Here is a 12084-nt window from a genome sequence, read left to right on the forward strand (position 1 = left end):
AAGTGACAGATTAGTCACATTTTAGAAGCTCTCCCATCTCTACTGCCACCCTGGGCAACTTGCCAATATGGCCGTATCAAAAATCCTGAAAAGAGCATGGTGTAAAGATGGATAAGAACGATTTGGATGCTCCAACTACTTTGAAACGAGGGCGTCTTTGAAAGCAGCATAAATTTCACTCTGTTAGGGTGGAAAAAAAATGTGTGTGGGGTGCAAATACTTTTGCACACATGAATCAGCACCACTGGTAGGTGATGGCGCTTCAGGGGGCCCCTTTAAGGTCCCAGAAGCATCACCAGCCTGTCTGACCAAACACATACGTAACAGCAGAAGGGGACGAGGTAACAAACCCATAGATTGATCCCCAAAGTCAATACATTTAAGAAGCATTTTTGCTCCCTTTAAAGCTGTAAGCCTTTTTTGGGGGGTATGGCATCTTTCAATTTAAGACAAGTTTTCCTCCTGTGCAGGTTAAATCAAGTCAGATCAGATGGAATACATCTGTGAACATCGGTTCTGAAGTTTTGCTACAGGTTCGTAAATGGATTTAAGGCTAGATGTCAACTGAACCATTCTAACATAAATGCTTCAGGTCTTTACATAAAGTCTTTAGGGTTTTTGTGCTGCTGGAAGGTGATCCTCTGCCCTTGTCTCAAGTATTTGCTGCTGTCAAAAATGCATGTTCCTCTATTTAACTCAATCCATCTTCCCATCAGCTCATGATGCTTACCACCACCACGTTTCATCATGGGGTGCTTGTGAGGGCTGAAATCAGTGTGTCAGATTTGCAGACTGATTTATCTAAAGGTGCATTTATTTTTGTTTTCCTGTTTTAACAACGGTTTCCTTACTTACATGTAATGAAAAAAATAACGACAGATGCTTTTGGATCATCTTCATGGTTAAAAGGGTTCAGTCAAATGCTTCAGGGTGTCTTCCTGCAGAGGAGTGTGCCACATTACTGTCTCCACCACCAGTGCAGAGCTTGCTCAACACAGGCATGAAGGCATCTACACACGCAGTCAGGTAAAGACTTGACAGGGGTATTGTGGACATGAACAGGAGCCAACTCTAATACATGTGATATATTATTTGTTTTAAATGTTATGCATTTCCTGTTCATTTATTTTTTTTCCCCAGTAAACCATTTTAAATTTCATTGCATGAATCGTTATATTCAAATAAACTGGCCTTAGCTGGCATGGTCCCCACAGATTTCCCATCTAAGAATCTCAGACATAATTTTCTAGATTTTCCCTCGGTTTTTAGAAAATTATTTACATTTCCAGCCCAAAAATAATTACCTATACATTGCTTTAATTCCCAAAAAAATTTGAGACCTGGACAAACATCAGTTAAAATCTGTAATACTTTAAAAAATGTATTTAAATCAGTTTGTCAGTAACATACATTTAATTCACCAAATACCCCAAGATGAGAACAACTGAGCTTTGGCACCTAAACCGAACGCGGTTTGAGGCTCTTGTGCCTTTCCCCGATGATGGATGGGAATGAGGAGAGGTAAGCCCCTGGATGAGCTATCAGAGGTCAGCACAGAGACACACCTGCACTCACACCTAGCGTCTCCTCCTAGACTAACATGCAGGTTATTGGACCACGGGAGGAAGCTGGAGAACCCGGAGCAAACGGACACACTGCGTTCAGAAAGGTCCACCAGCCAGGATTTGAACCTGGAACCATTTAGGACATTATATACATTTACACCCTACATGAAGTGAAACAAATAACTTTGTAAATTATATTTAACCCACTTAAGGTAATAATGACACTATTGACTTATATTGCTCTACAATGCGACTCCAGTGCATTTAACCCAAGTTACTCAACTTTCATTCCTTCTTCCTGTATTAAGATTCCACTTTAAAGACACAATTTACCTGGAAACAGGTAAATTGTGTTTTGACTGAGAAGCAATGAATAAGCATTTAAGAGTCAACGGATCATAATTTCAGACTTAATATACAAATGCTGGACGTATTTAAGATCTTTTAAACCTTAAAAACCAAAAAAAAAAAAAACGTAAGCATAAAACTGAAATGGTCAAACCTAAGATCGCCCAGCAACCCTGACACTGTTGGTATCACCTCTGCATATAGCAGATGCAGCCACCATTAAATGTTTCTGAAAGCTATTATATGAGATGTTTTAGTTTTCCTCAGTAAAATCAAGAGAAACGTATAAAAACATCTAAGAATGTGAGAGGCGCTGCAGAACCTTCGTCTACACCTCTACACCTACAGGGTCGTTTAAACAGAAGTTTGGATCCCGTTAAAGCATGTTACAGAGGACATGTCAGATATTATTAAAATATGCAAATTTTACATTTAGTTGCAAAAAACAAAAAAAAAGAGGTTTGCGGTCATATCCTAACATTCACAAACTGAAAAAAACCTCGCCACATGTTGAGGTGTCAGTGCAATAAATTAGACAATTAGTTAAATAAAGACGGAGGTTTATTTCAGCCTGTCTGTTCGTACACATAATTAAACACACACAATCAAAAGGAGAGCTTTATTTACATACAGACAGGTATTATCACCTGCAAGATTTCTTTATAGCAACCACTGAGGTGATTAACTTTAAATGAGAGACATACACCAAGTGGCGGCATTTTCAGAGTTTTTAAAGGTGCTGCCATTAGACATCAACACGCCTAAAACCAAAACTTATATCAAAGTTTTAGATTTTAGCTGACCTTTGATCAGTCTACACATTTTCCCTCACTTTCAGCAACGGTTGCCCAACAAACTAAAGTACAAGTCAAGTTCCCTCGGTCCACAACGCCACGCCCAGCAGTCTGACCAGCCACGTGGAGTTTAAATGGCAGGATGGCAGCGGTACGACGCCCTGACACTTCAGCGATTCACGCAGGTGGTTCCAGAGAGTGTGTGTCGTGATCTCCTCCCGCTGACCGCGTTTCCACCCGTCCTTACTCCTCCCAGCCTTTCCCTCCGGGCTGCGACGGCAGCCGGAGCCCCACTAGCCCGGCGGCTTGTTCAGGGCTGCGCTCTCCCTTGCCGTGGTAGAGGGTGTGCAGGGCCAGGTGGTTCCTGGTGGACGCCAGCAGACACAGGTACGTGAGCGAGGCGTGGTGCGCCTCCTGTTGCGCTCTGCAGTACCTTTCCCCTGTCACCTGTGAGCAGGAAAATAAACAAAACAGTCAGAAACGAGGAGCCCTCCGGTCACGTCACAGAAAAAACACAGAGCGGGGGATTTTATCTGAACCGACCGACACAAGGCAGCTTCAAAATAATCCATGTTTTCATTTTTCTTACGGAAACCTGACTTTGACTAGACCATTCTAACTCATGCCTGGATAACTGAAGCATTAACGTTGTTATTTTGCAGCCCAGAAAGCGCTTCCTTCCAGAATGGCCTGTTTTTAGCTTCGTATAAGGAAAAGCATCCCCGCAGCATGATGCCGACACCACCATGTTTACCCGTTGGGATGTGCAGGATTCCTTTTCAACCAGACAAACCATTTTGAACGCGGGCCAAGAGGTTTCATTTTGGTCTCATCGTACCAGAGCGCCCTGAACTGTTCGGTTGAGGTGGACAGCGATGTCTTGGTAGATTTGCAGTTCTGCCTCTTTCTATTTACAGAACGAGGCACACGAAGCTCAGCGACAGGCTTGAGATGTTGTTTTAGAAGCTAACTCTGCTCCAGACCTCTCCACACCTTCCTCCCTGACGACAGGTGCTGTGTTCCTCATAAAGCTCTTGTTCCCTGATATTCACTGACAACCTTCTGGGGTCTTCACAGATCCACTGCATCTATACAGAGATTCATTTACATAGAGTAAAGGGTTGATAATACGGATGGGCACAACAATTTTTATGTTTTTCTTTTGTACAATAATTTAAAAAAAAACATCTCTTCCATATAATTATGCACTAGTATGCATTGGTCTTTCATGTAAAATCCTGATAAAATACTTTTTAATACGTTTGATGCTGTTCAAAGTAGGGCTGAACGATTTTGGAAAATAATCTAATTGTGATTTTTTTTCTTAATATTGCGATTTAATGCGATTTTAATTTATCATGTCTTTTTAAACATATACAAACAACAAATCATTTTGTTTCCTCGCTGTGCAGATTAGTTGCTAAAAGACCCACAGCATCTAAACTCAGAGCAGAAATGATTGCGTTCTGCCTACGATATATTTCAACCAAAATTGCAATTTTGACTTTTCTCTGCATTAACCACAAGCAACAAAAATACGTCTAAATAAAGACGTTTGTAAACAAGGACTATTCAAAACAAGAACTTTTAATGTTTCTATTAATCAGAATATTATTCAAGAGAACAGCTTTTAGTTGATTTGGACATCAATCCTTGTTGAACATAAAGTGCAACCAACAAGCAAGTCTATGTATTAAACTGATTGACCAGTACTTAATGCTATGTATGATTATATAAACTCTAAAACAAGTAATAAAATTAGATTATCTCACTGCTGCAACTGTCTTCCCTTCCATGTGGAGGCAAACCCACTTTAAACATTTTACCGACACCTAATGGACGTCTCTAATTCCCTAATTGTTACATAGCCAAAAATTGCAGACTCTGTGATTTGGAAATTGCGTTTTTTAAATCGCGATTATATTGAAAATGCGATTAATTGTTCAGCCCTAGTTCAAAGTGAGGACGTTTGCATTGAACTGTATGGGAATAAGCTCCAGGTGAACGAGGGAAGAACAAAGAAGCCGTTTTCTGACATTCATCCAGCAGTGCATGTAAAATAGCCCTAAGTACGGTCCATATATAGACCTGAATGCACACTGTAAAGCCCAGGGAGCAATGCGCAGTTAGTGTGAACACAATATCCCAAGATAAGAGTTCTTTTTAGCCGTTTTGCTTGGGTAACTACACATGCGTTCAGCGATCCTGCTGCGCCGCGATCACCCAAGCATTAATAATTCAAACTCTAAGCCTACATGGCAAGGAGGACCACGCGCTGACAGATTATGGGCAACGTTGACTGGCCTGGACCAGTCACAGGTGAAATAGCTGAGCAGCAGGAGAGACAGATCTAAACGGAGGCCGGGATGAGCTGAGTGGTTAAACATCTGGCTTGCTATTGTGACCTTAACCACGACAGATCACAGCAATACATTCATCACCCGCAAAACCCCAAATACCGCTCTAAGAATAAACCTTACCTATTATGAAGTAGACTACTTTAGCATACAAATTACAGTACATAAGTGGTAGAATTGCTGCTAAACCGCTCACAACAGCTGCATTCAAACATATTTTCAAACAGGTTTATATTCACTGTTGGTATTACGGAACAAATAGCTAAAAAAAAGCAACAATCCAGACCATAATACCTGTATTTGGGAATGTCATCAATTATTTATAATCTTCACATTTCTTTTTTTTTTCTTTGTCCTGATGACGATAATCACTAGAACTGCCCGCAACAAATGGGGCCATTATTTTCTTTTATTATGCCACATTTGCATTGCCTAAGTGTCATTTTGTATTGTGATTATATATAATAAATGTTTATTCAGATATAACTTAGAAATATAAAACTAATATTAATTTTACTTTATATATTTTCTTTTATTATGCCACATTTGCATTGCATAAGTGTCATTTTGTATTGTGATTATATATAATAAATGTTTATTCAGATATAACTTAGAAATATAAAACTAATATTAATTTTACTTTATATACAATGAAGACATTCAGAATTAAAATAGTTATTAAAAAAGTATCTACTTTTTTGTTTATTTATTGTGGATAAAAGGCCTACTCTTTCATAACATTTTCTTATTAGGCATCCTTAAAGTTTTACACCACGTAAAATGTTTTTGCGTCTTTTTTTCAGTCTATTTTCGTACACGCAGGCGAGCTAGCCCGGAGGCTAATGTTAGCATGCCCTTCACCACTCCTCGCCTTGCTTTTTGAAATATTTTAGCATTTGGCAGCAACCGCCTGTGAATGTCAGGCTCTGTGTTCCCTCCATAGCGACGCCTATGAACAATTCAAGGGTAAAATAATTAAAAGTAACGTAGCAGCTAAATAAATACGCATAACACGACCTGTCATGAGGCTGAAGGACCCGTTCTCTGTAAGTTGCTAGCGACTCGGCTAACATTAGCCCTCGCTAACTTGGTGCTAAACTCACCTTATTCTTGCGAAATTGATCCATAACATAATTGTAAGCCAGCGACTGTTTGTAGCTCGCTCCTTGAATGGCACGCAACTCCTTCAATATTCCTCTACAGACTCTCAGAGGAGATGACAGAGACGCCATCTCTCCACGATGTACTGATTTCAGGCGACACTTCGAGGCAGCCAGGCATTCCCAATCAAATTCGGCACTGCCATTCTCTAGCCCGACCACAAGGTGGCGGCATTTCACTCCAATAACCAGGATGGCTTCTGCAACAGGTAATGGCAGATAGTCTGTGGCTTAAGTAATACTATATTATATATGCTGTATAATTAACTCAACAAACTGGTTTAAACTGTGGAGGAGGCGAGCATGCATGCAGAAAGGCCTCAGCGGTGATTCAAACCAGAAACTGTCTTGCTGAAAATGAATTAATAAATGCATAAGCACAAAATAATATAAAGAATAACACATACACGAAATGATGGACGATACAATTCAGAATAAATCAACTAACAAATGAATAAACTGGACAAAGACTAGCATAAAATAAACAGTGATGTGAATCTTTTCCCCCCAAAATGCAACAAATAATATAATTGTAACTTTTTTTGGCAGTTTAATTTGTTTTTAACTCTCATTCACAGTCATTCTTTACAGATTCATTAAGATTTTTATTACTAGATTTTTCTTTTTACGATAAGTGACTCAAATAAATAACATTTTTCATTTAAATTAAACCAGTTCAAATGGAGATCGGATCCACAGAAAATGGAAGTAGTGGTTAGGTTTATAAAAATATTTCATATAACAATAAATTAACATCCTGAGATGTTTTGGGTAAAAAAAAAAAACACAAAAAATACATTCCAAAGATTGGTTTTTGCATTTAGTTCATATAGATAAAAGTCGTTTAGAGCTACAAATGAACTTTCCAAAAAATAAAACTGTGAAATTGTGATCAATTTCTTCTGTGAAATTTATTGACATTTTCAAAGAGTCATCATTTTATTTCTATTTTTCAGATTTAAAATAGAGAAAAACATAAAACCTTTGCAAAAAAAACCAACAAAAACAAATGGATGCATTTCTTTCTGTGGGATGTTGATACCTGTGGAAAATTAGATATATAATAGCAGATTTTCCAATCCAATGGCAAGAAAGAAATATCACTTTGAACTTTTAGTGTTATTCTGTACTGCAAATCCAATCCATTTATATAAAAAATACTCTAAGATGAAGATTTGTTATTACATCTGTGTTTAAAATCATTAAGTGGATCTTTATAATTTTTAATCCATGTTATTTTGAGACATAATTTAAAGTCCAAAGACCCACACGTTATAGAGACCTGGTTTAAGGATAGGAAATGTAAGTAGGAATGGCAACGTGCGAGTCCAAAATAAGGGTATGGATTGTGAATGGACAAATTGACCTGGTGCAAAAAGAAGGGTGTATTCAGAAACAGGTAAATACACTTCATTAAAGACAGCAAGGTCAGTGGGTGTGTGCTGGACAATTTATAGTTGAGGCCATTTCCCCCTCATGGGCCCCCCTTTCCCACCCTTTTCGGCACCACTGCTCTTCATCTTACACCAGTCTGTTGCACATCGTGTGGTTTGCAATGTGTGCAATGCTACGTGTCATAAACTGTCATAAATCGAGAGGAAAAGAAAACGCAGAACCTTTGGCGACGGTCTTTTGAGAGCCTTCACTAGTGTGGAGATGAATTTATCGCCATAGCAACACTGAGTCTGGCTCAGGGCAAAATGCAAACGAGACAATCAGTTTGTTTTCACAGCATCATGGACACGAACCAGAAGTCCTTTAATGCTCTCCAGTTCAACCTGCCGCCAAAATGGAGTCTGTGAAAAAAAGTCAGTGAAAATACAGACTTAAAACCTGATCCTGATTAACTACTCTGTTAAATGTAGTTGAGTCAGGAAATCTGTTTGAACAGTAAAGTCAAGTAATCAGACAGTACCTTGTGAAAATATTAATGATGTTAAGGATTTTCCCCCTCATTTTGTTATATTAAAATGTCAAATGTCAGTGTGTTTTTATTGGGTTTTTGTGAAATAGACCAAGACAAAGTAGTGGGAAATTATGGGGTGGAAGGATAGGGTTTCCAAATTATAATAAAAAAAATAAAATCTAACGTGTTAGGCATACTTTTGTCTTCAGCCACCATTAGAAAATACGATTCAAATCATTTTCCACTGAAGTTAGAGCCACAGGTCACTCTAAAGCATCTACCAGCTTTAGAGTGTTTTCCGGTTCGTCTTTGCAAGATAGCTGAAGCTCAGTCACATTGTGGACGTTAATGTCCATCTCTTGGATTTAGGTCTCGACTTTGACTGTGCCATAAGGACACACGAACATGCTTTGATCTAAACTATTTCATGGTAGCACCGGCTGTATGTTTAGGCTCGCTGTCCAGTTGGAAGTTAAACCTCCAAGCCAAGTCCCCAGATTTTCTTCATGGATTTGTCCTGTATGACCTACATCCATCTGGCCCTGAACTCTGACCAGCTTCCCGGTCCTCTACTGGAGACAAGCATGATGCTGCCACCACCAAAACAGTGTTTCACAGTGGATTATCTGAACACACACAAAACCCTTTTTTTAGATTCGGAAATGCAAAAAAATCTCACCAAAAAAATCCATTACAATTATTTCCTTCTCGTCGCAATTTATGAACTGCTTTGTGTCGGTCTTTCACGTAAAACACACAGCTGAAAATGTAAGGAGATGAAAGGGCGCGAAGACGTTTGTGAATAGCTGTCAGCCTGCGATATCAGGGACTGCAGCTCCCAGAGCTTGTGTGTCGGCGACTGACTCTAGGGGGAGCCAGTCTCTTATTAGTTTCACAGTGGTTTGGTTCCTCGACATTTATTTGAAGCCCCCCACTACCCTTCTACCTTACCCATATCACTCTCTCTCTCTTTCACACACACACACACACACACACACTCTCTTTCAATGAATACTAATGCAGCGAGTGGGCCCACCTCCCTTCCTCCCATCTTTTCGCAGGGATGGGCGGGAGAGGGGGAGACAGAGCAATTCCAGCTCAGTATCTTTCCTCATGAGGTAGGCTGTGCTTGACTACCAGCGGCAGCATCAGCACCCCCCCACCCCCCCATGATGCCTTTTTTTTCTTTTTCCCCCCCTCTCACACTGAGCAATACAGGTAACGGCGTCCGTTGCCACTGCAACAATAATGTCTAGCCTGTGCGTGGGGCGTGTGGTGTCTGAGCAGAGTTAGGAGGGAGAGCGGAGAGGACATCTGTGCCCGGTTTCTGTCATCTGGATGGGAAGTGCTTTTTTGGCAGGAGAGAGAGAGAAGAAGAAGAAGAAGAAGGCAGCAGGCAGCCGAGGAAGGGGAACAACTGGCAGCAGCCAATCCCCCCTTCCACTCACAGACTGGAGACAACGGAGGCCACTGGAGTATTTGCTTTTATCTTTCGTTTTTTGTTCTTTTTTTTCCTCATTGCGCTGCTGGGAGGTGCTTTGCCTTTTCATTTGCTCGCTCTTTCGGTCCTCTGTCTCCTTATCTATTTTGCCATTTACCTGGTCAACAATTTCTTCTATTTGTGAGCAAGACAAGGAGGGAGAGAGAGAGAGAGAGAGAAGCAGAAAGACAGAGAAAAGGAGAAAGAGACAAGAGGAGGGGGATTTTTCTTTCCCCCTCTTTATCCTCTTTTTATCCCCTCCATCCATTCTTCCTTCCTGATCCATTGCTTTCCCTCCCCGTGCAGCCCACGCTCCCTCACCCCCTACTCGCCCACCCCACCCCAACTTTGGCTACTTTCTTTTGACTCCACCTGTCGTTTTATTTATTTCCTTTAAGCGGCTCCACCAGAGCCTTTAAATTGGCTTTCTTTGTCTATTTATGCCTTTTTCACTTTTATACCTATCTCCCCCCTTCTTTTCCTCCCTTATGCATCTTATCTGGCTGATCCTTAACTCTAACCATAGGTAGGTCTGATTAGTGTTCAATGTCTGTCTTTGTTTCCTCTCCGTGTGTGCGCGCGAGGCGTTTTTGTGTCTAGCACACCTTGACATGAATCCACGCACACACACACACACACAGACACACACACACACACACACACACACACTTGGCAACGCTTTGGTATCTCCATGGCTCTCCTCCCATCCCGCTCTCAGCTGATTCCTGCCTCATGCCCTCCTTACGTCACTCTTCCTTCTTTCATCATTGTTTTTTGACTTGATTTCTGTGTGCACCCCCCACGCCCCCCCCCCCCTCCAAGTGACTCATCGAGCGAGCACCTTCTCCAGCCATCATCACGGACCTGAGATGTTCTGACTGCCTTGTCATAGTTAAAATTGTGTTGTGTCCATTAAAAAGCAGCTTCATCACGTCTACATGTTTGTTCCTTTTGTTTTCCTGTCACACACACACACATGCGCTTCACACACACACAGACAGACACACACCACCAAAAGCTCCTCTTCTGCTAAAAAGCTCCAGTTTTAGAGCTTTCCATCAAATCAGGTGAAGGTCAGACGGAGCAGGAATGGCCCGGGTCACTCGGTTGCTTCAAAGCCCGTCCTGCCGGGGTGTCATCTGTGTTTGTACAGTCCTCTGGCTACGTTTTCGATGCCCTCTTTTCCTCTCTCCTCCCCTCTGCCTCCTCCCTTCTCTCTCCCTCTTTCTGTCTCACATCTTTCCCAAACTGACTCCCATTCCTGCAGACAGACACACACAAACAAACAACTAAAGAGAATGGACTAGAAAAAAAAAGCAGGCTTTTTAAAGACTAAAATCACCTGGAAGGAGATTTAATTCCTCATCTTTTATACCTTTTTTTTTTTTTTTTTTTGGATTCACACTCACCTACTTTAATCATCTCTCACCATTCATGTTTTCGCTCCTCTGCTACCATCGGGTCATCTCTTCCCCTCTAATCCAACTTATTGATTCGTTGTTCCTTTTTTATTTTTCTTTGCAGTGCAAAAAGAATTGCCACAGATCACGGGGGAAGATTTTGCAATTGGATTTTATAATTTTGCTATTCATTAAACTTTACGGTTTAAATCCAGAGGAAGAGAGAGAATATTTTTTTTGGCTGACTGCAAGGTAACCAAACAATCTGGAGTATAGTGTGTAGGACATAGCAAAAAGAAAAAACACGGAAACATACACGCAAATAGCAACAGTGGAGAAAACCACATGGCTCAGCTTCATCTTTAATTTATTTTTTCGTTTTGACATATTTTCATTGTGTTTCTGAAGGAGATTTAAAACCGAATGAAGACGACGGAAAAATGGGACTCTGGATATAGATGTTTTCCTGTGGAATTACCCTCTAAATCCTGGATTAGATTTTATATGACAAAATAAAAAAATAAAAAAAATAAAAAACAAAACAGGAAAACTACAAACATTTTCAAAATTCTGGACTTGTAATTTTTTTAATTTTCTTATTTGAATTTTTTTTTTAATTTTAAATTTTTTCCCCTACATTTTTTAAGGACCGAATCTGTCTCTCGGCTTTTAAATCTTATCTGGATTTCACAACTGTGGATTAAAGACTCAAGCAACATCTTTGTTAGTTGGCCTTGATTTTGTATTTCTCCATCCTACAAAAACTCAGCACGCTTAATGCATTTAATTGTTTAGAGTTCAGCAGGTGAGTATGTTTCTCTAGATCCACATATGCTACTGCTGTTTGTGGATGGTAAAGAGCTGATGTGGATATTTACATAAATATCATTTGTCTTGAACACACACACACTCCCACTCCCAGAAACACACACATACAGGCATGCATATATATTATATATATATATATATATATATATATAATATAGATATATATATATATATATATAGATATATATATATATGATGTATATATATATATATAGATATATATATATCTATATGTATATAGATATA

The 12084-nt window shown here is 39.9% G+C and overlaps 2 protein-coding genes across 4 annotated transcripts in view; one reads left to right on the forward strand and one right to left on the reverse strand.

The window, feature by feature from the left end:
• Positions 1-2456: 2456 nt before the first annotated feature.
• fmc1 (formation of mitochondrial complex V assembly factor 1 homolog) lies at positions 2457-6370 on the reverse strand. Its single transcript, XM_012879645.3, has 2 exons — positions 6168-6370; positions 2457-3154 (listed from the first exon to the last, which is right to left on the reverse strand). The coding sequence occupies exons 1-2, from the start codon at positions 6294-6296 to the stop codon at positions 2951-2953; spliced, it is 333 nt and encodes a 110-aa protein (XP_012735099.2). The 5' UTR covers positions 6297-6370; the 3' UTR covers positions 2457-2950.
• A 2797-nt stretch (positions 6371-9167) lies between these two features.
• The window catches only part of LOC105938069 (glutamate receptor ionotropic, NMDA 2B), a 207420-nt gene continuing 204503 nt past the window's right edge, over positions 9168-12084 (forward strand). The window contains exon 1 of one of the 3 annotated variants that reach the window (XM_021307125.2): positions 9168-10136. The gene's annotated coding sequence lies outside the window, so the exon portion shown is untranslated. Of the gene's footprint in view, positions 10137-11597; positions 11816-12084 lie in introns of those variants that run through there. The other 2 variants (XM_021307126.2, XM_012879685.3) reach the window with 2 other exon arrangements.

Source organism: Fundulus heteroclitus, chromosome 16 (genome assembly GCF_011125445.2).
Source record: "Fundulus heteroclitus isolate FHET01 chromosome 16, MU-UCD_Fhet_4.1, whole genome shotgun sequence".
In the NCBI taxonomy this organism is placed as follows: domain Eukaryota; kingdom Metazoa; phylum Chordata; class Actinopteri; order Cyprinodontiformes; family Fundulidae; genus Fundulus; species Fundulus heteroclitus.